Source organism: Bombina bombina, chromosome 3, assembly GCF_027579735.1.
Source record: "Bombina bombina isolate aBomBom1 chromosome 3, aBomBom1.pri, whole genome shotgun sequence".
NCBI classification, from domain to species: Eukaryota; Metazoa; Chordata; class Amphibia; order Anura; family Bombinatoridae; genus Bombina; species Bombina bombina.
In genome coordinates this window covers 1,263,549,468-1,263,574,526 of record NC_069501.1, presented here as the reverse complement: position 1 = coordinate 1,263,574,526, position 25,059 = coordinate 1,263,549,468, and the positions used below count along the sequence as shown (strand labels likewise).

The 25,059-nt window shown below is 37.7% G+C and overlaps 1 protein-coding gene across 1 annotated transcript in view; it reads left to right on the top strand.

The window, feature by feature from the left end:
• Positions 1 to 22,775, top strand: part of LOC128652718 (vomeronasal type-2 receptor 26-like) — a 213,116-nt gene extending 190,341 nt beyond the window's left edge. Inside the window, exons 5-6 of the mRNA XM_053705650.1 lie at positions 183 to 306; positions 21,877 to 22,775. Of these exons, the coding sequence (XP_053561625.1) occupies positions 183 to 306; positions 21,877 to 22,775 (1,023 nt within the window). The remainder of the gene's footprint in view (positions 1 to 182; positions 307 to 21,876) is intronic.
• The last annotated feature ends 2,284 nt before the right edge of the window (positions 22,776 to 25,059 follow it).

Below are 25,059 nucleotides of genomic sequence, written 5' to 3'. Positions count from 1 at the left end.
GTGTGTATGTGTATGTGTGAATGTGTGAATGTATGTAGAACTCATCACTGAGGGCCTTAAAATGAGGTTTAAGTTGACAGAGCTTTGTGTGACAATGTCTGCAATATTATAAGTTATGAATAATACAGGTAACTGATGGATGTCAAGAGGATCTAATCTTATTTCCTGCATAATCTCCATAGATGCCCACATCAGTTTGTAATGACATCTGTGCCCATGGATACAGAAAGGTTCCTTGGAAGGAATATCCTGCCTGCTGCTATGGTTGTGTGCCGTGTGCAGAGGGAGAGATCTCTAAAACAACAGGTGAGTGAGTCCTGTATTAATGGCCCATAATGCACTGGGTGTTTCTCTGAGCTTAAAATGTGTTATTGACTTGAGAAAAAAGTCACATTATTAGCATAAAGCAGAAATGTTCTCAATCCATTTTCTCTATACTTTTAACACTTATCTAATTTAAAACCTAACGGGATTTTATAAATTGCCAGTATTCCTTGATGATTTGAAATAATTCTAATTTATTGATGCGTACTACACTCTGAAATCACCACAGACACCATTTTAGAGGTATATTTTAGAGGAATATTTCAATGTATGCAACAAAAAAGTAAAACACTTATAAAACTGACATATACACTATAAGAAAACAAGGAAGAAAAAAAAAGGTCCAGATTACATATAGAGCTTTTTATTATTGCTCCACTTTGTAATACCAGCGCACGATAATGTGCTTGCGTTCACATTTCTAGAGCGTTCTTCCATAGGTTCTTATGGGACACAGACAGCATCAGAACCTCACGCAGCGAAGGAGGCAAGTAGTGCAGTGATGGACAGCATTTTTAAATGTATATGAATATTTACATACATATGTATGTGTTAATATGTATCAAAACACATATTAACACATAAATGTATACAGTGGGTATTGAAAAGTATCACCCCCCTTTAAAATAATCACATTTTGTTGCTTTGCAGCCTGAACTAAAGACAGCCACAGTTTGTGTTTATCCAGTTGTAATTACTCAGTGCAACTTATAAATCCAAGTGAAAGATATAACACCAAGCAAAAATAAAGACAATTCAAAAACAGAATTACTGAGTTACAAAAAGGATCACCCCCTTGTGTCAGTATTTTGTTGAACCACCATTTGCTTTATTTACAGCCTTTAGTCTGTTGGGATATGTCCCTACTAACTTTGCACATCTAGACTGTGCAATATTTGCTCACTCTTCTTTGCAAAACTGCTCCAGTTCTGTTACATTTGATGGTGACCATTTGTGGACTGCAGTCTTCAAGCCATGCCACAGATATTCAATGGAGTTTAAGAGGCCTATTTATCAAACCGGCAACCGCCAATACGCTGGAATTCAACCTATTTATCAAAGCATACAGACCGCCAAAAGATGAAATCTGTGACGTAAAATACAATCCGCCGGTCTCAATCCGACACAGATCGATGCATACGTCATTACAGATGTTCCGAATACACATTCAGCACTATTTGCCAACTTTTCAAAGTTAGCAAACAGTTAACCGGTATGCTCGTGGCTATTCTGGCCCAGCATACCTGGTTTTCAATCCGCCACCCTGGAGGCCGCGGATGCCATAGAAATCAATGGGAGTCTGAAAGCAGCAAAAGCTTATGTTCGATGCTGCCAGATATCCCATTGATTTCTATGCTAGAAAACCAGTAAAGTTTACACCTAACACCCTAACATAAGCCCCAAGTTTAAACACCCCTAATCTGTCGCCCGACATCGCCGCAACCTACATAATATTATTAACCCCTATTCTGCCGCTCCCCGACCCCGCCGCAAATGAAATAAAAATATTAACCACTAAATCCATGACCTCCCACATCACTACCACTAACTAAACCTATTAACCCCTAAACCGCCAGCCCCCCACATCGACATAAACTAAAATAAGCTATTAACCCCTAAACCTAACAAGCCGCTAACTTTACATTAAAATTACAACATCCCTATCTTATAATAAATAAAAACTTACCTGTAGAATTAAATTAAACTATATTAAACTATTAATTAGCCTACCCTAACTATTATACTACAATTACATTAAACTATATTAAACTATTAATTAGCCTACCCTAACTATTATACTACAATTACATTAAACTACAAATTAAATTAACTATATCACATATTTAAAAAACCTAACCCTACTCAAATTTATTTAAATCTACAATTAAAAATTACTAAATTACCACAAAAAAACACTAATGCCTAGATTACGAGTTTTGTCGGTAAAGACCCGCGGTGCTAACGCTCCTTTTTTTTCCAGCGCACCCTTAAGCCAACGCTGGTATTACGAGTTGTCTGAATGGCTGTGTTAGCCTCAGAAAAGGGAGCGTTGAGCCAAATTTAGCTTCCCTTCAATTCTCAATACCAGCGTTGCCTACGGTAGCGGTAAGCTGGAAAAACGTGTAGGATACAATGGGGCTGAGCTGGCTGAAAAAAAAAACTAACACCTGCAAAAAAGCAGCGTTCAGCTCCTAACGCAGCCCCATTGTTTCCTATGGGGAAACACTCTCTAAGTCTACACCGAACACCCTAACATGAACCCCGAGTCTAAACACCTCTAACCTTACACTTATTAACCCCTAATCTGCTGCCCCCACTATTGCTGACACCTACATTATATTATTAACCCCTGATCTGCCGCTCCGGACACCGCCGCAACCTACATTATAGCTATGAACCCCTAATCTGCCCTCCCTAACATCGCCGCCACCTACCTACAATTATTAACACCTAATCTGCTGCCCCCAATGTCGCAGATACTATAATAAAGTTATTAACCCCTAAACCTAAGTCTAACCCTAACCCTGATCCAATCAGCCAATCTGATTGACCTTGCATTCTATTGGCTGTTCCGATCAGCCAATAGAATGCAAGGTCAATCCGATTGGCTGATTGGATCAGCCAATCTGATTTTTCCTACCTTAATTCTGATTGGCTGATAGAATCCTATCAGCCAATTGGAATTCGAGGGACGCCATCTTGGATGATGTCATTTAAAGGAAACGTCATTCGTCGTTCAGTCGTCGGCCAGGATGGATGTTCCTCATCGGAGGTCTTCAGGATGCTGCCACTCCACTCTGCTCCGGATGGATGAAGATGGAAGATTCCGCTTGGATGAAGACTTCAACTGAATGGAGGACCTCTTCTGCCCTGCTTGGATGAAGAATTCGGCTTGGCTGAGTGAAGACAACTCAAGGTAGGGAGATCTTCAGGGGGTTAGTGTTAGTTTTTTTTTAAGGGGGGTTTGAGTGGGTTTTAGAGTAGGGGTATGTGGGTGGTGGCTTGTAATGTTGGGGGGGTATTGTATTTTTATTTACAGGTTAAAGAGCTGATTACTTTGGGGCAAAGCCCCGCAAAAAGCCATTTTAAGGGCTGGTAAAAGAGCTGATTACTTTGTAATTTAGGTTAGGGTAGGGCATTTTATTATTTTTGGGGGATTTTTTATTTTATTAGGGGGCTTAGATTAGGTGTAATTAGTTTAAACTTCTTGTAAAAATTTTTTATTTTCTCTAATTTAGTGTTTTTTTTTTTTTGTATTATAGTTTAGTTTATTTAATTGTATTTTAGTTTAGATAATTGTAGTTAATTTATTTAATTAATTTATTGATAGTGTAGTGTTAGGTGTATTTGTAACTTAGGTTAGGATTTATTTTACAGGTAATTTTGTAATTATTTTAATTAGGTAGCTATTAAATAGTTATTAACTATTTAATAGCTATTGTACCTAGTTAAAAGAAATACAAAGTTGCCTGTAAAATAAATATAAATACTAAAATAGCTACAATGTAACTATTAGTTATATTGTAGCTATATTAGGGTTTATTTTATAGGTAAGTATTTAGTTTTAAATAGGAATATTTTTTTTCATTATAGTAAATTTATTTCATTTAATTTAAATTATATTTAACTTAGGGGAGGGGTTAGGGTTAGACTTAGGTTTAGGGGTTAATAACTTTATTATACTAGCGGCGACGTTGGGGGCTGGAGATTAGGGGTTAATAATTGTAGGTAGGTGGCGGCGATGTTAGGGAGGGCAGATTATGGGTTAATAAAATTTATTATCGTGTTTGCGAGGCGGGAGTGCGGCGGTTTAGCGGTTAATACATTTATTATAGTGGTGGCAATGTCCGGTCGGCAGATTAAGGGTTAATAAGTGTAGGTAGGTGGCGGCGAGGTTGGGGGCAGCAGATTAGTGGTTAATGAATATAATATAGGTGTTGGCGATGTTAGGGGCAGCAGATTAGGGGTTCATAGGGATAATGTAGGTGGCGGCGATGTCCGGTCGGAAGATTAGGGGTTACAAATTTATATTATAGGGTTTGCGATGTGGGGGGGGCCTCGGGTTAGGGGTTCATAGGTAGTTTATGGGTGTTAGTATACTTTATAGCACTGTAGTTAAGAGCTTTATGTTCCGGCATTAGCCCATAAAGCTCTTAACTACTGACTTTTTTTTGCGGGTTGGAGTCTTGTCGGTAGAGGCTCTACCGCTCACTTCTTCCAAGACTCGTAATACCAGCGTTAGGCAAATCCCATAGAAAAGATAGGATATGCAATTGACGTAAGGGGATTTGCGGTAGCTTCGAGTCGCGGAAAGAAAGTGAGCGGTAGACCCTTTCCTGTCTGACTCGTAATACCAGCATTAAATAAAAAGCAGCGTTAGGACCCCTTAACGCTGCTTTTTAAGGCTAACGCAGAACTCGTAATCTAGGCGTATGTTACTAAATATAAAAAACACTGTTTCAAAAAATAAAAAAAAACACAGTATCAAAAATAAAAAACAATTACACCTAATCTAATAGCCCTATCAAAATAAAAAAGCCCCCCAAAATAAAAAAAAAAAAACCCTAGCCTACAATAAACTACCAAAACAGGAAGCGGATAGGCAGGTACTACTCCAGACATAGAAGTAAAATATAAAGTCTTTATTTATTCAATTTTAAAAGAATAGACAGACATGGCAGCAAGTGAGCAGAATGTCTGACATGTTTCACACCTCAGTGGGCGCTTACTCATAGACTATTGTCAGTGTCTAAACCCCACATGTTTATAGGTTGAAGTAATAATTGGATTAACTACTTCATGCCCACACACATGAAAAAATTAGGATAAAAACAAACTCACAAAAAACATTGACATTTCATTACATGCATTAGAAAAATAATAGGTGCAAAATCAAAATCAACCTAATAAACTTTAGTAAATTAAATATTTAAATGATGAATAAAAAAAGTAAACATAGAAAGTATACACAATTGTTATATGAGAGATCTGAGTATATAAATTATAACTAACCTATATATGATATTTTGAAGATCCCAATCAATTGTACATTATTAAAGAAATATATTTTTAAAGAATAATAGATCCCAAAAATGTCCACACAAAAATATAATAGTTGCATCGTTAATAGTTAGTAATTGCAGAGTTAATAATTGCAGAGTTAGTAATTAAGAAGACCTCATCTAAGGAATTAACTGAGAAAGGGAAATATATATAGATGTATATACATGTCTATAAAAATCTTATATAAACAAACATATCATGTGCCAAGCCTAAAATGTAAGGTAAAGGAACATATATATCTACACAAGTAAACTTTAAAAGATATATAGAGTTTCTAAGGCCTAAGGCCTAAGATAAAGACATTATCCCTTCTTTTGTACTTTTGAAAGTCTTCATCCAAGCGGGTCAAAGTCCTCATCGAAGCCAGCAGAAGTTTTCGTCCAGACGGCATCTTCTATCTTCATCCATTCGGCGAGGAGCAGACCCATCTTCAAGACATGCGTTGCGGAGCATCCTCTTCTTCCGATGGTCAACGTAGAATGAAGTTTCCCTTTAAGGTATGTCATCCAAGATGGCATCCCTTACATTCTGATTGGCTGATAGAATTCTATCAGCCAATAGGAATTAAAGGGGAAAAATCATATTGGTTGTTACAATCAGCCAATAGGATTGAGCTCGCATTCTATTGGCTATTCCAATAGGATTTTTTCCCCTTTAATTCCTATTGGCTGATAGAATTCTATCAGCCAATCGAAATTCTATCAGCCAATCGAAATGGATGACGTACCTTAAATTGAAACTTCATTCTACGTTGACCATCGGAAGAAGAGGTTGCTCCACGCTGGATGGATTAAGATAGAAGATGCCGTCTGGATTGCTAACACCTAAATAAAATAATATATACCAAAAATAAAAAATAAATAAATTAAAACATAAAAAAAATCCTCACACTACAAAAAAAATACTAAAATTACACAAATAAAAAAATCTAAGATTAAAAAAAATAACAAAACTAAATTATACAAAATAATAAAAATTTAACCTAATCTAATACCCCTATGAAAACAAAAACCCACCTCAAAATAAAAAAACCCTTTAATCTAACAATAAACTACCAATAGCACTTATAAGAGCCTTTTGCAGGGTATTGCCCTGAAGAAAACAGCTCTTTAAATTCTATCAGCCAATAGGAATTAAAGGGGAAAAATCATATTGGTTGTTACAATCAGCCAATAGGATTGAGCTCGCATTCTATTGGCTATTCCAATAGGATTTTTTCCCCTTTAATTCCTATTGGCTGATAGAATTCTATCAGCCAATCGAAATTCTATCAGCCAATCGAAATGGATGACGTACCTTAAATTGAAACTTCATTCTACGTTGACCATCGGAAGAAGAGGTTGCTCCACGCTGGATGGATTAAGATAGAAGATGCCGTCTGGATGAAGACTTCTGCCAGCTTCGATGAGTACTTTGGCCCGCTAGGATGAAGACTTCTGCCGGCTTTGATGAGGACTTCTGCCGCTTGGATGAGGATGGATGTCCAGTCTTCGAAAACTGTAAGTGGATCATCGGGGGTTAGTGTTAGGTTTTTTTAAGGGTTTATTGGGTTGGTTTTATTCTTAGGTTAGTGACTTTGGGCAGTAAAAGAGCTAAATGCCCTTTTAAGGGCAATGCCCATACAAATGCCCTTTTTAGGGCAATGGGGAGCTTAGGTTTTTAGATAGGGTTTTTATTTGGGGGGTTTGGTTGGTTGGGTGGTGGGTTTTAATGTTGGGGGGTGTTTGTATTTTTTTTACACGTAAAAGAGCTGATTTATTTAGGGCAATGCCCCGCAAAAGCCCCTTTTAGCTTGATGCCCCTTTTTTCTGGCTTCCCGGAAACAGAAGTTATGAAGCAGAGGTCTAAAGACCACAGCTCCATAACATGTACTCCTGCTCTGAGGCCGAGGACAGAAATCAACCCAATCAAATACGATTGGGTTGATTGACACCCTCTGCTAGTGGCCAATTTCCCCGCAAATCTGCACAGGGTTGCATTGCACCAGCAGTTCAAAAGAACTGCTGGTGCAATGATCCACTTGCACATTGATAAATATGCCCTCTAGTCTAAATACCCCTAATCCACCGACACTAAAGTTATTTACCCCTAAACCACGGCCCGACACTAAATAAAGTTATTAACACCTAAACCGACGTCCCCCACAACACCAACACTAAATAAAGTTATAAACACCTATACCGACGCCCCTCACATTGCTAACACCTAAATAAAATAATATATACCAAAAATAAAAAATAAATAAATTAAAACATAAAAAAAATCCTCACACTACAAAAAAAATACTAAAATTACACAAATAAAAAAATCTAAGATTAAAAAAAATAACAAAACTAAATTATACAAAATAATAAAAATTTAACCTAATCTAATACCCCTATGAAAACAAAAACCCACCTCAAAATAAAAAAACCCTTTAATCTAACAATAAACTACCAATAGCACTTATAAGAGCCTTTTGCAGGGTATTGCCCTGAAGAAAACAGCTCTTTAAAAAAAAAAAAAAAAAATCCCCCCTAACAATTACAACCCCCCACCCTCCCAAACTCCCAAAATAAAAAAGTCCTAACTAAAATAAACATTAGCCACCCATTGCCCCTAAATGAGCATTTGTATGGGCATTGTCAATTTGTCATTAAAAAGGCAATCAGCTCTTTTGCTGCCTATTAAAAAATAAAAAAAGCCCTAATCTAAAAAAAAACACCCACAAAAAAAAACAAAAAAACCTAACTCTAACCCTGAAATAGGTACTCACCATTCCTGGTCAGGCAGTGAAGGTCTTCTTCCAGACGGCTTCATCTTCAATCTCTATCCCGGTGTCATGGAGCCATCTTCCATCTTTATCCAGAGGTCACGGAGCTGATGTGGCTCGGAGGCGGAGCTGTCAGCGTTGGTCATCGGGAAAGGTGTGGAGGCTTCTCTTCATGTGATCTCCGCTGCACACTGTTGTTTGAATGCAAGGTACCCATTTTATATTGGGGTACCTTACATTCCTATTGTCTAAAAATGTCAAATTAGCCAATAGGATGAGAGCTGTTTGAATCCTATTGGCTGATTTGAACAGTGCTTAGCGATGGGGGGGTTGGCGGTTTAGGGGTAATTAGGTTTATTATAGTATTTGCAATGCCGAGGGGATGGCGGATTAGGGGTTAATACTTTAATTTTGTGTTGGTGATGTGGGTGGTGGATTATGGGTTAATAGTTTTATTATAGCATTTGCGATGCAAGGGTGGTGGTTTAGGAGTTAATAGTGTAGTTTATGGGTGTTAGTGTACTTTTTCACAAAATCCATAACTAATAGTCTTTGATAGTGGAATGGATTATATAAGGTATAATATATTTTCCGGTCGGCACAACCTGTAATATGGGTGACATAAAAATTATACACTTAAAAGCCATTTTTTGAGTGTGGAATGGATCATTGCGGTACAGCAGGGGCATATTTAGGTTTTATGCTGCCCTAGGCACTCAAAATTCTGCTGCCACCCCACCCCAGATTTAAGGCCTTTTTTTAGACATAATGTTTTTGGGGCAGGGTGTAAGAAAATAAAAAAAATAATGTCTTTTTAAGTAGATGTTCATCAGGGCTTGCATTCACTCTGGTCACACACACACACACACACACACACACACACATATATATATATATATATATATATATATATATATATATATATATATATAAAGACATTATTTTGCAAGTCAGATGATTAAAGTGTTTATATCAGAATAAAATATCCTTCACTGTATGATAGTTTGTCAGTAGGTAGTTGTTTAACCCTAAACATCTTCTTTGGTGATTGACAGTTATTTAAGCAAAATATCTGCTTGGATAAATATGTAATGAATATACAAACTGGCCTTTAAAAGTACTTCAAAAATACAACAGTAGTTATGATAGGTTTAGGAATTGTATCCTAGGGGATAAAGTCACATGATACAACCATAATAAAGTATATACTTGTATTGTTTCTGAATGTATTAAAAGCATACAACATATTTTCAGTTGTGTTTTAAGTCACATAGTTGTATAGATTCAGCAATAAATACTTATTCTTTGCATGTATGACAGATAGACAAACAGTAAATGTACAAATATTTAGTGACTAATCCGTTTAAGTATTTTAATGCCTAATGAAGATGTATTGAAGAGAGAAAGGCATATGCTGTTTCACAGTGGTCACGGTGTAGTGCACACTGCACTGTGTAGCCTGTGTGAGTCTCAATCACGTGGTGGAGCCAGGAAGAATACTGCATTCCCTCTCAGTCCAGGCCAGGCTGCGCAAGTGAGCTCCGCCTCCACTGTCACCACTACATGCACATCCACATACAATCCCATAGGACAGCAATAGCTGGGCCAGCCATTTAAGTAATTTGTAATTGGTTGATTTAGCCACCTGGCCCTGAGTTCAGTAGAGTGGCCCTAGGGACTCAAAATTCTGCTGCCCCTTAAAAATCTGCCTCCCTAGGCACCGGCCTCGTTGGCCTATGCCTTAATACGCCCCTGTGGTACAGGCTAAAAAGCTAGCAGTATAGCTGTACCGCCACTACTTGTACTACCAGTGATCTGTCCATTTCGTGTGCAAAGGCCAATTTTTCAGAGGTATAGGCATACCGCAACACTTGTAATTTAGGTCTCTGTGCAGTAAGATTTGAAATTTTTTGTGATTTTATTTAGTTACAATCCTGCAAAAGTGTAAATCTTGTAACTAAGAGGCCTATTTATCAAGCCGTCAACTGCAAATACGCCAGAATTCCGTAGCGTAATTGTGGCGAGCTTGATTAAACCTATTTATCAAAGCTTACAGACCGGCAAAAGTTGAAATTTGTGATGTAACATACAATCCGCCGGTCTCAATCCAACACAGATCGATGCTTATGTCATTACAGATGTTCTGAATAAAAATTTGGCACTATCTGACACCTTTTGCAAGTTAACAAATTTCTAACAGGTACGCTCGCCACTATTCCGGTCCAGCATATCTGGTTTTCAATCCGCAACCCTGGAGGCCGCGGATGCCATAGGAATCAATGGGAACTTGAAAGCAGCAAAAGCTTATGTTCGATGCTGCCAGATATCCCATTGATTTCTATGGTAGAAAACCAGTAAAGTTTACACCTAACACCCTAACATAAGCCCCGAGTCTAAACACCCCTAACCTGCTGCCCCGACATTGCCACCACCTAAATAAAATTTATTAACCCGCTACTCTGCCGCGCCTGGAGCCTGCCACAACCTAAATAAAGTTATTAACCCCTATCCTGACACTCTCGGACCCCGCCACAACCTAAATAAAGGTATTAACCCCTATCCCGCCGCTCCCGGACCCCGACGCTTCTGTAATAAAATTATTAACCCCTGGGCTCTCACATCACTACCATTAACTAAACTTATTAACCCCTAAACCGCAAGCCCCCCACATCGCCATAAACTAAATTAAGCTATTAGCCCCTAAACCTAACAACCCGCTAACTTTACATTAAAATTACCTCATCCCTATCTTATAATAAATTAAAACTTACCTTTAGAATTAAAATAAGCTATATTAAACTATTAATTAGCCTACCCTAATTATTATACTAAAATTACATTAAACTACCAATTAACAATATTTATATAACTATATATATTTAAAAACCTAACTCTACTCAAATTATGGAAATTTACAATTAAAAAATAATAAATTACAAAAAAATAAATGCTAAGTTACAAAAAATAAAAAACACTAAGTTACAAAAAAAAACACAGTATCAAAAATAAAAAACAATTACACCTATTCTTACAATAAATATACCGAATATCACAAAGAAAAAAATGTGAAATAAATGTGATAACAAAAATCATAAAAGGAAAACCAAATAAAGTTCTGAATCAAGGATATGTCTGTGTCCTCTGGATGAGTTTTTCAGCTTGTTAGCATTCCTCAGTGAGATCCCATAAAAAAGGAAACAGAAAATTGCAACATAGTGTGAATCTGTAATGGCACTTTGAGGAAGTAGTTGTTTTGTAACAAATGACTACTCACATTTGTTGGAGCTTTCCACTAAGCTCAAGGATATGCGCACTCCCACTTTATACTGATGGGAAAACAGTACACTAGGCAAAACTTGGATACAAATTTATTTTAAAATATATAAAAGCGTCACATAAGCCTTGATAACACCACAATGTAAGGGTACAAAAGCAGATATGCTGTAACAAATGCTTCAAATCGCCAAACTTGCAAAGAGGTAAATGGATCAGCAGGAGTGTGACCGCTGAAACCAAAACCTTTTTAGTAGCAAGACAATAGCGCTAAGCCCCCAGGTGTCCTGGCTAGTGTAGAGACGCAATAAAACTCAATATAGAACAGTTCAGTTCCGATGTACGTTTCGCTGGTTCCTTGACAAAGCATACCAGCGAAACGTACGTCGGAACTGAACTGTTCTATATTGAGTTTTATTGCGTCTCTACACTAGCCAGGACACCTGGGGGCTTAGCGCTATTGTCTTGCTACTAAAAAGGTTTTGGTTTCAGCGGTCACACTCCTGCTGATCCATTTACCTCTTTGCAAGTTTGGCGATTTGAAGCATTTGTTACAGCATATCTGCTTTTGTACCCTTACATTGTGGTGTTATCAAGGCTTATGTGACGCTTTTAAATATTTTAAAATAAATTTGTATCCAAGTTTTGCCTAGTGTACTGTTTTCCCATCAGTATAAAGTGGGAGTGTGCATATCCTTGAGCTTAGTGGAAAGCTCCAACAAATGTGAGTAGTCATTTGTTACAAAACAACTACTTCCTCAAAGTGCCATTACAGATTCACACTATGTTGCAATTTTCTGTTTCCTTTTTTATGGGATCTCACTGAGGAATGCTAACAAGCTGAAAAACTCATCCAGAGGACACAGACATATCCTTGATTCAGAACTTTATTTAATTACACCTATTCTAATAGCCCTATCAATATAAAAAAAACAAAATACAAACACCCCCCAACAATAAAACCCACCACCCACACAACCAATCCCCCAAATAAAACCCTATCTAAAAAACCTAAGCTACCCATTGCCCTGAAAAGACAATTTGTATGGGCTTTGCCCTTAAAAGGGCATTTATCTCTTTTACTGCCCAGACCATACTCTAAAAATAAAACCCACCAATAAACCCTTAAATAAACCTAAAACTAACCCCCGACGATCCACTTACAGTTTTCGAAGACCAGGCATCCATCCTCATCCAAGCGGCAGAAGTCCTCATCGAAGCCGGCAGAAGTCTTCATCCAGATGGCATCTTCTATCTTCATCCATCCGACGCGTAGCGGATCCATCTTCAAGACATCCTGCGCAGAGCATCCTCTTCTTTCGATGGTGAACGTAGAATGAAGTTTCCCTTTAAGGTACGTCATTCAAGATGGCGTCCCTTACATTCCGATTGGCTGATAGAATTCTATCAGCCAATAGAAATTAAGGGGGGGAAATCCTATTGGCTGTTGCAATCAGCCAATAGGATTGAGCTTTCATCCTATTGACTGATCCAATCAGCCAATAGGATTGAGCTCACATTTTATTGGCTATTCCAATCAGCCAATAGTGGTTAATACTTTTATTTATTTGCAGCGGTATGTCTCATACCGATCAATAGGGTAGAATACAGAATACACAAAATAAATGTGGTATAGAAGGCTGGGCCAGTAATGATATCCTTATATAGCATGGTGTCAAAACTGTAGGTATAATAGTTCTAGCAGAGCAGTCAAGGGGATTCACAGATCCCGTAATGGGTCAGTACAGTGCGCATGTGTATCATGTTGAAGGTCACACCTCCCAGCCCATTCTAAAACGGGTGTCTATAGGTTGTACGAGGCAAGCCCCCATGCAAACATGGATATATGCAGTGTCACTATACTACGGGGTCTAGAAAGAAGGATACAGAAGATAGCCATATAATGAGTATGGCCTAAGTAGCAAGGAGAATGATACCAGTACAGAAAGTAATGCCACTATAAATATATTCTACATGTAGGTATAATGTAACATAGGTATATGAACATACCCTGATAAAAGAACCCCTATGGAGCATGAACATTCTCTTTGAAAAAGCCATGACTATACGGTGAAACGTGCATCAGAGATTGATTTTTGGTACGTCACAGTGAAGGACGGAGCTTCATGCAGGCAATGGAACACAAAGAGTTGGGTATGGTGAATGGTCCATTGTAGCAGTGTATGTTTAACATTGCTAATAAGTTTAACATTAATTATGCACCCTTTATAAAAGATTAGACTTAGCCCAATCCATACAATCAGTGTCAGTATGCTTTAGATAATAGCTCCAAATACTGTGTCATGAATATTTATCTTTTATGAGTAGTGCATGGCTTATATAAGGAAATCAATGCCTTGCCATTGTAACAGTTAATACCATTTATACAAGTTGAGCTACAAATACTGTGTTTTGAAGATTTAGTTGCATTGTTTGAACTAGTTATTTTCATATAAATTGTGTCAATATGCTTTATGCAAAAGCCATATATACTGCAACATGTAGGGATTGTCAGCGTTCTATCTCTCACCTAGACTACAAGTTTTGCATTCATGTTTTAACACTGTACCGCAAGCCTATTAGCGTGTAATGCAACGTCAGTCCTGCACACGTAAAAAATATGTTTTTTCATGGGACTTCCATAGCGCCGGTATTACGAGTTTTGTGATGAGGCGTCAAGATCTGTTTTGCCATCTGAGAGAAGTAGTTATGAGTTTTACGCTACAAAACTGTTTCATAAAACTCATAACTAAACTGTTACAAAGTACACTAAACACCTATAAACTATCTATTAACCCTTAAACCGAGGCCGTCCCGCATTGCAAATACTATATTAAAGTTATTAACCCCTAACCTGCCACTCCTGACATTACCGCCACTAATACAATTTATTAACCCCTATTCTGCCACTCCCCGACATCGCCGCCACTATACTAAAGCTATTAACCCCTATTCCCCCGCACCCCAACATCGCCCACACTATAATAAATCTATTAACCCCTATTCCGCCGCTTGCTGACAGTGCCACCACTATAACAAACCTATTGCCCCTAAACCGCATGCCCCCCACATCACTACCACTAAAAAAACCTATTAACCCCTAAACCACCAGCCGCCCACATCGCAACAACCTAAATTAAATTATTAACCCCTAAACCTAACCCTAACTTAACCCTAACCGTAACCCTAACCATAAAACCCCCTAACTTTAACATAATTAAAATTAAGCTAAATTAAAGTTATGATTATTAACTAAATAATACCTATTTAAAACTAAATACATACTTACCTGTGAAATAAAACCTAAGGTAGCTACAATATAACTAATGGCTATATTGTAGCTAGCTTAGGTTTTATTTGTATTTCACAGGTAAGTTTGTATTTATTTTAACTAGGTAGACTAGTTAGTAAATAATTATTTACTTTTTACTAACTACCTAGTTAAAATAAACACAAACTTACCTGCCTTAAACCAAAAACTTTTACAAAAAATCAGTAAAGAACTGATAGAAGGGTACAAATGTAGCACTCATGAACGTTGAAAGATAATATATAAGAAAATAGAATAAAATATAACTTTTACTAAATATTGTTAAAAACTGGGGGTATACATACAATTTAAAAGAATCTGTATGTCTACTGAAAAGAAGCCCAAAAATATATGGACTAAATATTAGACAAAAAAAACCCTGTTGGGATATTGGATTTGTCTCGTGAATAGATAACTGACCTTAATACTGACCACTAATATGGTATGGAATTTGCATATCCGAGAGGTTGGTACTTATTAGTTCTCCAATAGTAGTCACTGGAAGTATCAATTACTCAGCATAAACCCAGATATAATGTCTAGGTTAATCAAAAGGTAAGATGGATATATATATATATATATATATATATATATATATATATATATACCTGTGCCAATAATTGCAGTATGAATACCTAGGTTAAAAAATGTCATAGTCTGGAGATACCAGGTGCTATTTTTTGGTAATGTGTGGTTATCATTGACTAAGTAGTGATCTAGAAATATCAGAACAAATTACCTGTTAGTTTACCATAAATGATAAAAGGTGAGGTAAGTAGTTATATTGTGTCTTTACAAAGATGTGTCTGGTAAGTACCTAAGTCTGGAAATAACAGATACCTTTACCGAGATATACTTGATAAGTATCTAAGTCTGGAACTGACAAATTCCTATACCATGAGATTACCGTTAGTGACAACTATGTAACAGTCCAAATTATTCCTATTCTAATACCCTTTAAAAAAAAATAAAAAACCCACCCCAAAATAATAAAACCTAATCTATAATAAACTACCAAGGGCCCTTAACCCCTTGAGTGCGATTGGGCCTGTATAGTGACAGGCATCACCTGGGCTTAATGTTATGCACGGTGACATCGCACGCAATGACGTGATGACATCACTGTGCAACTTTATTTATACTTAACTAACACCTAGATTGCGAGTTTTGTGTTAGAGACTGTGCAGTGCTGACGAGCAGTTTTCCCTCACCGCTCACTTACCTACAGCGCTGGCATTACGGGTTTTTACAAACCTGTCGTTAAAAGGCAAGAAGTGAGCATTGAGCAAAATTGTGCTCCATACCGCACTCCAATACCAGTACTGCTTAACTCAGCGGTGAGCTGGTGTAACGTGCTCGTGCATGATTTCCCCATAGGAATCAACGGGGAGAGCCGGCTGAAAAAAAGTCTAACACCTGCCAAAAAGCAGCATAAAACTCCCTAACGCAGCCCTATTGTTTCCTATGGAGAAATAAAATTTATGTCTACACATAACACACAAACATGAACCCCGAGTCTAAACACCCCTAATCTTACACTTATTACCCCTAATCTGCCGCCCCGACATCGCCGACACCTACATTATATTATTAACCCCTAATCTGCCGCTCCGGACACCACCGCCACCTACATTATAGTTATGGACCCCTAATCTGCTGCCCCCAACATCGCTGACACCTACATTATATTTATTAACCCCTAATCTGCCGCCCCCAACATCACCACCACCTACCTACATTTATTAACCCCTAATCTGCCGCCCCCAACATCGCCGCCACTAAATGTATTAACCCCTAAATCTAAGTCTAACCCTACACCTAGCACCCCCTAACTTAAATAGAGTTACAATAAATCTAAATAAAATTACTATAATTAACTTAATTATTCCTATTGAAAAATAAATACTTACCTATAAAATAAACCCTAAGATAGCTACAATATAACTAAAAGTTACAAACACTATCGGCTAGATTACGAGTTTTTGTCGGTAATGGTGTGCGGTGCTAACGAGCCATTTTTCTCACCGCTCACTTAAGACAGGACTGGTATTACAAGTTTTCTGCAAGCCAGCATTAGCCTCAGAAAAAGTGAGCATTGAGCAAAATTTAGCTCCACATCTCACCATCGTTGCTTAAGTCAGCGGTAAGCTGGCTGAACGTGCTCGTGCACGATTTCCCTATAGGAAACAATGGGGCTCAGCTGACTGAAAAAAACCTAACACCTGCAAAAAAGCAACGTTCAGCTCCTATGGCAGCCCCATTGATTCCTATGGGGAAATACATTTTATGTCTACACCTAACACCCTAACATGAACCCCGAGTCTAAACACACCTAATCTTACACTTATTAACCCCTAATCTGCTGCCCCCAACATTACTAAACCCTACATTTTATTTATTAACCCCTAATCTGCCCCCCAGAACGTCGCCGCAACTATATTAAATGTATTAACCCCTAATCTGCCGTCACCAACGTCGCCGTCACTATAATAAATGTATTAACCCCTAAGTCTAACCCTAACACCCCCCTAACTTAAATATAATTTAAATACATCTAAATAAATTTACTATAATTAACTGATTGGAACAGCCAATAGAATGCGAGCTCAATCCTATTGGCTAATTGGATCAGCCAATAGGATTGAACTTCAATTCTATTGACTGATTGCATCAGCCAATAGGATTTTTCCTACCTTAATTCCGATTGGCTGATAGGATTCTATCAGCCATTCGGAATTGAAGGGATGCCATCTTGGATGACGTCACTTAAAGGAACCTTCATTCTTCAGTCGTTGTCGGATGGAAGAGGATGCTCCACGTCGGATGTCTTCAAGATGGACACGCTCCGCTCCGGATGGAAGAAGATAGAAGATGCCGTCTGGATGAAGACTTCTGCCGGTCTGGATGTCCTCTTCTGGCCGGATCGGATGAAGACTTCTGCCCCTCTGGAGGTCCACTTGTGCCCGCCTGGGTGAAGACGTCTCAAGGTAGGGTGATCTTCAAGAAGGTAGTGTTAGGTTTTATTAAGGGGGGGTCGGTTAGGTTTTATTAAGGGGGGATCGGGTGGGTTTTAGAGTAGGGTTAGGTGTGTGGGTGGTGGGTTTTAATGTTGGGGGGGAAATTTATTTTTGTTTACAGGTAAAAGAGCTGATTACTTTGGGGCAATGCCCTGCAAAAGGCCCTTTTAAGGGCTATTTGTAATTCAGTATAGGGAAGGGCTTTTTATTATTTTGGGGGGCTTTTTTATTTTATTAGGGGGATTAGAGTAGGTGTAATTAGTTTAAAAAATTGTAATTATTTTTTTATTTTCTGTAATTTAGTGTTTGTTGTTTTTTGTATTTTAGTTTATTTAATTTAATTGTAGTTAATTTAGGTAATTAATTTAATTGTAGTGTAGTGTTATCTGTAATTGTAATTTAGGTTAGGTTTTATTTTACATGTATATGTGTCTTTATTTTAACTAGGTAGTTATTAAATAGTTAATAACTATTTAATAACTATTGTACCTAGTTAAAATAAATACAAATTTGCCTGTAAAATAAAAATAAATCCTAAGATAGCTACAATGAAACTATTAGTTATATTGTAGCTAGCTTAGGGTTTATTTTATAGGTAAGTATTTAGTTTTAAATAGGATTCATTTATTTAATTGTAGTAATTTTATTTCATTTTATTTAAATTATATTTAAGTTAGGGGTGGGTTAGACTTAGGGTTAGACTTAGGTTTAGGGGTTAATAAATTTAATATAGTAACTGCGACGTTGGGGGAGGCAGATTAGAGGTTAATAAATGTAGATCAGTGTCGGCGATGTTAGGGATGGCAGATTAGGGGTTAATAAAATTTAACTAGTGTTTGCGAGGCGGAGTGCGGCGGTTTAGGGGTTAATATATTTATTATAGTGGCAGCGATGTCCAGTCGGCAGATTAGGGGTTAAAATTTTTATTTAAGTGTTTGCGATGTGGGGGGGCCTCGGTTTAGGGGTTAATAGGTAGTTTATGGGTGTTAGTGTACTTTGTAGCACTTTAGATATGAGTTTTATGTTACGTTGTTAGCCCATAAAACTCTTAACTACTGACTTTTAAATGCGGTAGGAGTCTGGACAGGAGAATGTCTACCGCTCACTTTTTCCAGCAATCATAATACCGGCGTTAGGAAAATCTCATTAAAAACATTGTATACGCAATTGACGTAAGGGGATTTGTGGTATGCGAAAATCGCGGAAAAAAAGTGAGCGGTACTCCTGTACCTGCCAGACTCGTAATACCAGCGGGCGTTAGAAAGCAGCGTTGGGACCCCTCAATGCTGCTTTTTAAGGCTAACGCAAGACTCGTAATTTAGGCGTAAATATCTAGCAGAGGAAAACAATCAGCTAGATTACGAGTTGTGCGTTAAGGAAAAAAAAAGCAGCATTAACAGGTCCTAACGCTGTTTTTTTACGCCTGCTGCTATTACGAGTCTTGCAGGTTTAGAGGCACCGCCCACTTTTTTGGCCTTACCGCAAACCGACTTACTTAAACTTTGTAAACCCTTTTTTCTATGGGACTTCCATAGCGCCGGTATTACGAGTCTGACCTGGGAGGCCAAAAAGGGTAGCGGTACACCCTCTACCTTCAAGATCCCTAACGCATTCTAAAGACAGTAGTTATGAGTTTGTAGCATAAAACTCATAACTAAAGTGCTAAAAAGTACACTAACACCCATAAACTACATATTAACCCCTAAACCAAGGCCCTCCCGTATTGCAAACACTATAACCCCTAATCTGCCGTTCCGGACATTGCCGCCACTATAATAAACATATGAACCCCTAAACCGCCGCACTCCTGCCTCGCAAACCCTATTTAAATATTATTAACCCCTAATCTGCTGCCCCTAACATCGCTGCCACCTACATTATGCCAATAGGATTGAGCTTGCATTCTATTGGCTGATTGGAACAGCCAATAGAATGCCAGCTCAATCCTATTGGCTGATTGCATCAGCCAATAGGATTTTTTCTACCTTAATTCTGATTGCCTGATAGAATTCTATCAGCCAATTGGAATCTAAGGGACGCCATCTTGGATGACGTCATTGAAAGAGATATTCATTACGAAGAAGACGTCGTTTGAAGAGGATGCTCCTCGTCGGATGTCTTGAAGATGGACCCGCTATGCGCCGTAAGGATGAAGATAGAAGATGCCGTCTGGATGAAGACTTCTGCCCATCTGGAGGACCACTTCTGCCCATCTGGAGGACCACTTTTGCTGGCTTCGTTGAGGACATCTTGATGCTTGGATGAAGACTTCTCCTGGTAAATTAATCTTCGGGGGTTAGTGTTAGGATTTTTTTAAGGGTGTATTTTTTTAGATTAGGGACTCTGGGCCACAATAGAGCTAAATGCCCTTTTAAGGGCAATGCCCATCCAAATGCCCTTTTCAGGGCAATAAAGGGCTTAGGTTTTTTTAGATAGTATGTTATTTGGGCGATTGGTTGTGTCGGTGGTGGGTTTTACTGTTTGGGGGGTGTTTGTATTTTTTTTACAGGAAAAAGAGCTGATTTCTTTGGGGCAATGCCCCGCAAAAGGCCCTTTTAAGGGCTATTGGTAGTTTAGTTTAGGCTAGGGTTTTTTTTTTTTGGGGGGGGGGGGGCTTTTTTATTTTTATAGGGTTATTAGATTAGGTGTAATTAGTTAAAAGATCTGTAATTTGTTTTTATTTTTTGTAATTTAGTGTGTTTTTGTGTGTGATTTAGCTAATTTAATTTAATTTATTTAATTGTATTTAATTTAGGGAATTGATTTAATTATAGTGTAGTGTTAGGTGTAATTGTAACTTAGGTTAGGTTTGTATTTATTTTAGCTAGGTAGTTATTAAATAGTTAATAACTATTATACCTAGTTAAAATAAATACAATCTTGCCTGTAAAATAAAAATAAACCCTAAGCTAGATACAATGTAACTATTAGTTATATTGTAGCTAGCTTATGGTTTATTTTATAGGTAAGTATTTAGTTTTAAATTGAAATAATATAGTTAATGATAGTAATTTTATTTAGATTTCTTTAAATTATATTTAAGTTAGGGGGTGTTAGGGTTAGGGTTAGACTTAGGTTTAGGGGTTAATGCATTTAATATAGTGGCAGCGACATTGGGGGTGGCAGATTAGGGGTTAATAAGTGTAGGTAGGTTGCGGCAACTTTGGGGGAGAGAGATTAGGGGTTAATAAATATAATGTAGGTGTCGACGATGTTGGGGGCAGCAGATTAGGGGTTAATAAATATAATGTAGGTGGCGGCGATGTCCGGAGCAGCATATTAGGGGTTAATAAGTATAATGCAGGTGTCAGCGATGTCAGGGTGGCAGATTAGGGGTTAATAAGTGTAAAATTAGGGGTGTTTAGACTCAGGGTTCATGTTAGGGTGTTATGTGTAAACATAAAATGTGTTTCCCCATAGGAATCAATGGGGCTGCATTACTGAGTTTTACGCTGCTTTTTTGCAGGTGTTAGACTTTTTCTCAGACAGCTCTCCCCATTGATGTCTATGGGGAAATCATGCACAAGCACGTATGACCAGCTCACCGTTGACTTAAGCAACCCTTTTAACGCTGGGTTTATAAAAACCTGTAATACCAGTGCTGTAGGTAAGTGAGCGGTGAGACAAAACTGCTCGTTAGCACTGCACAGCTCCTAACGCAAAACTCGTAATCTGGCTGAATGTTTTCAAATGGTTTATATGGGTAAAAATGAGGGCTGTCATTTAGTAAGAAGCAGAAAGAAAGACAATATAAGAAAAACAAATGTTGAGAACATATTAGTAAAAAAGAGAGAATGAAGAAGTTTTAGAAAAACAAAAAGGAGTAAAAGAGATTCTGAATGAAAACTGCTTTAGAAGGCAGGATGAAAGTAATAAAACAAGGGTGATGATGATGCGGTGTATTATTAGGAGATCCATGGAAGAGATAAGACAATTCTAAAAGAAATCAAAATCAGATTACAGAATTCACCTGAGCCAGTCAGTATAAGAGAAACATCTGTATTCTATAAAACACCTGCCTTTGTAGAAAAAATTAATAATAAGTGAAAGTAAGATGTCCATATAAGTGAAGCAAAAAATTCATGAAAATTGACCCGTTTTAAAGGTAATAATTATGGTTTTCTTAATTCTTACAGATGCGGAAACCTGTATAACATGTCCCGAAGATCAGTGGCCCAATGATAAGAGAACTATATGCATCAGAAAGACAGTGGAATTCCTCTCATTTGAGGAAACATTAGGGATTGTCTTCACTTCAATTTCCATCTTCTGCTGTATTGTCACCATTACTATCCTTGTAATTTTCATTAAGCATCGCACAACTCCTGTAGTAAAAGCCAACAACCAGAACCTAAGCTACACCCTTCTCCTCTCCCTCATGTTGTCCTTCCTCTGCTCCTTACTGTTCATTGGACGTCCTGTGCAGGTGTCCTGCCTACTTAGACAATCTGCCTTTGGAATCATTTTTACTGTTTCTGTCTCTTCTGTCCTGGCAAAATCAGTCACTGTTGTAATTGCCTTTAATGCCACCAAACCTGACAGCAAGATAAAGAAGTGGGTGGGATCCCGAGTGTCCATCCGTCTGGTCCTTGTCTGCTCTCTAGGTCAGACTGTTATATGCACGCTGTGGTTGGCTCTCTATCCACCATATCCAAACTATGACACTCAGTCTTACATAGGAACAATAATATTACAGTGTAACGAGGGCTCTATCACTGCATTTTACCTTGTGATAGGTTACATAGGATTCCTTTCTACAGTCAGTTTCATTGTGGCTTTCATGGTTAGGAAGTTACCTGCCAGTTTCAATGAGGCCCAGATGATCACATTCAGCATGCTGGTGTTCTGCAGTGTTTGGATCTCTTTCATCCCAGCGTACCTGAGCACCAAGGGCAAATATGTGGTAGCTGTAGAGATATTTGCTATCCTGGCCTCTAGTGCAGGACTGCTGGGCTGTATATTCATTCCCAAGTGCTACATTATATTATTTAAGCCTGAGCTGAACACCAGGGTACATATTATAAGTAAACATTAATTTGTTGATATATTTAGCTACTGATATCACTGGCTTCTATAAATGTTTAAATGACAATCGGCTAGATTACAAGTTTTGCGGTATGAGTGAAAAAGCAGCGTTAAGGCTCTTTTTCACTACTGCAGGTTTAGCTGCACCGCACACTTTATTAGCTGTAACGCAACATAACTACCGCAGCTTTCCAAAAGTCCTTTTTCAATGGAACTTCATTTGCGCCGGTATTACGAGTCTGTGCCTGGGAGGCCAAAAAGTGAGCGGTACACCCTATACCGTGAAGATCCATACCGTAAACTGAAAGTCAGTAGTTATGGGTTTTATGCTACAAAGCCGTAACATAAAAGTCATAACTAAAGTGCTAAAAAGTACACTAACACCAATAAACTACCCATTAACCCCTAAACCAAGGCCCTCCACATTGCAAACACTAAAATAAAATTATTAACCCCTAATCTGCAACTCTGGACGTTGCCGCCACTATAATAAACATATTAACCCCTAAACCTCCGTACTCCCGCATCGCAGGATCTGCTGTCCCTAACATTGCCGCAACCTACATTACTGTTATTAACCCCTAATCTGCTGCCCACAAAATTGCTGCAACTATACTAAAGTTATTAACCCCTAAACCAAACCCTAAATCTAACCCTAACACCCCCTAACTTTAATGTAATTAAAATAAATCTAAATAAAACCTACTATTAATAACTAAATAATTCCTATTTAAAACTAAATACTTACCTGTGAAATAAAACCTAAGCTAGCTACAATATAACTAATAGTTAGATTGTATCTAGCTTAGGTTTTATTTTTATTCCACAGGCAAGTTTGTATTTATTTTAACTAGGTAGACTAGTTAGTAAATAGTTGTTAACTATTTACTAGCTACCTAGCTAAAATAGATACAAATGTACCTGTAAAATAAAACCTTACCTGAGTTACACTAACACCTAACCTTACACTACAATTAAATAAATTACATTAATTAAATACAATTAACTAAATTACAAAAAAACAAACACTAAATTACACAAAATAAAAAAGAAATGATCAAATATGCAAACTAATTACACCTAATCTAATAGCCCTATCAAAATAAAAAGCCCCCCAAAATAAAAAAGCCCCTAGCCTAAACTAAACTGACAATAGCCCTTAAAAGGGCCTTTTGCGGGGCATTGCCCCAAAGAAATCAGCTATTTTACCTGTAAAAAAAAAAATACAAGCAACCCCCCAACAGTAAAACCCACAACCCACACAACCAAACACCCCAAATAAAAACCTACCTAAAAAAACCTAAGCTCCCCATTGCCCTGAAAAGGGCATTTGGATGGGCATTGCCCTTAAAAGGGCATTTAGCTCTTTTTCAGTCCAAACCCTAATCTAAAAATAAAACCCACCCAATAAACCACTAAAAAAACCTAACACTAACCCCTGAAGATCCACTTACAGTTTTTGAAGACCGGACATCCATCCTCAACAAAGTGGCAGAAGTCCTCAGGGATCCCGGCCGAAGTCTTCATCCAAGTCGGCAGAAGTCTTCTTCCAGACAGCATCTTCTATCTTCATCTATCTGGCGTGGAGCGGCTCCATCTTCAAGACATCCGGAGTGGAGCAGCCAATCGGAATTAAAGGTGAAAAAATCCTATTGGCTGATGCAATCAGCCAATAGGATTGAGCTTCAATTCTATTGGCTGATCCAATCAGCTACAATATAACTACCATAAAATAAATAAAAACTTACCTGTGAAATAAAAAAAAACTAAGCTTAAATTATAAATAAACCTAACATTACTATTTAAAAAAAAAAGTATAGCAGCATAGATTTGCATAAAAAAGGTATTTTAATTTGAAACCCTAGCCTGTGACACAGAGTGAAAAAAAAATACACAGGTTTACCCCAGAAGCCGAAATACGGCAAAAACCATAGAGTCACAACCTCAGCTTTATGCCATGATCAAGTGCTGGTCCTTCTGTACACTGACTAAAAAAGTTGTGCACGTGCTGCCCACAATCAATGATTAAAGTACAGTTCTAGTGTCTGTTAGGGGATGCACAAAAACTGCGTACATATATACAGACATATACATATATACATACAGACATACACATATAAACACATAAATACACATACATACATACAGACATACACATATAAACACATAAATACACATTCATACAGACAGACATACACATATAAACACATAAAAACACAGACATACATATGTAAATATACATACTCACACATATTTAGATATGTATGTATATATAAACATTATAGCCCTTTGTA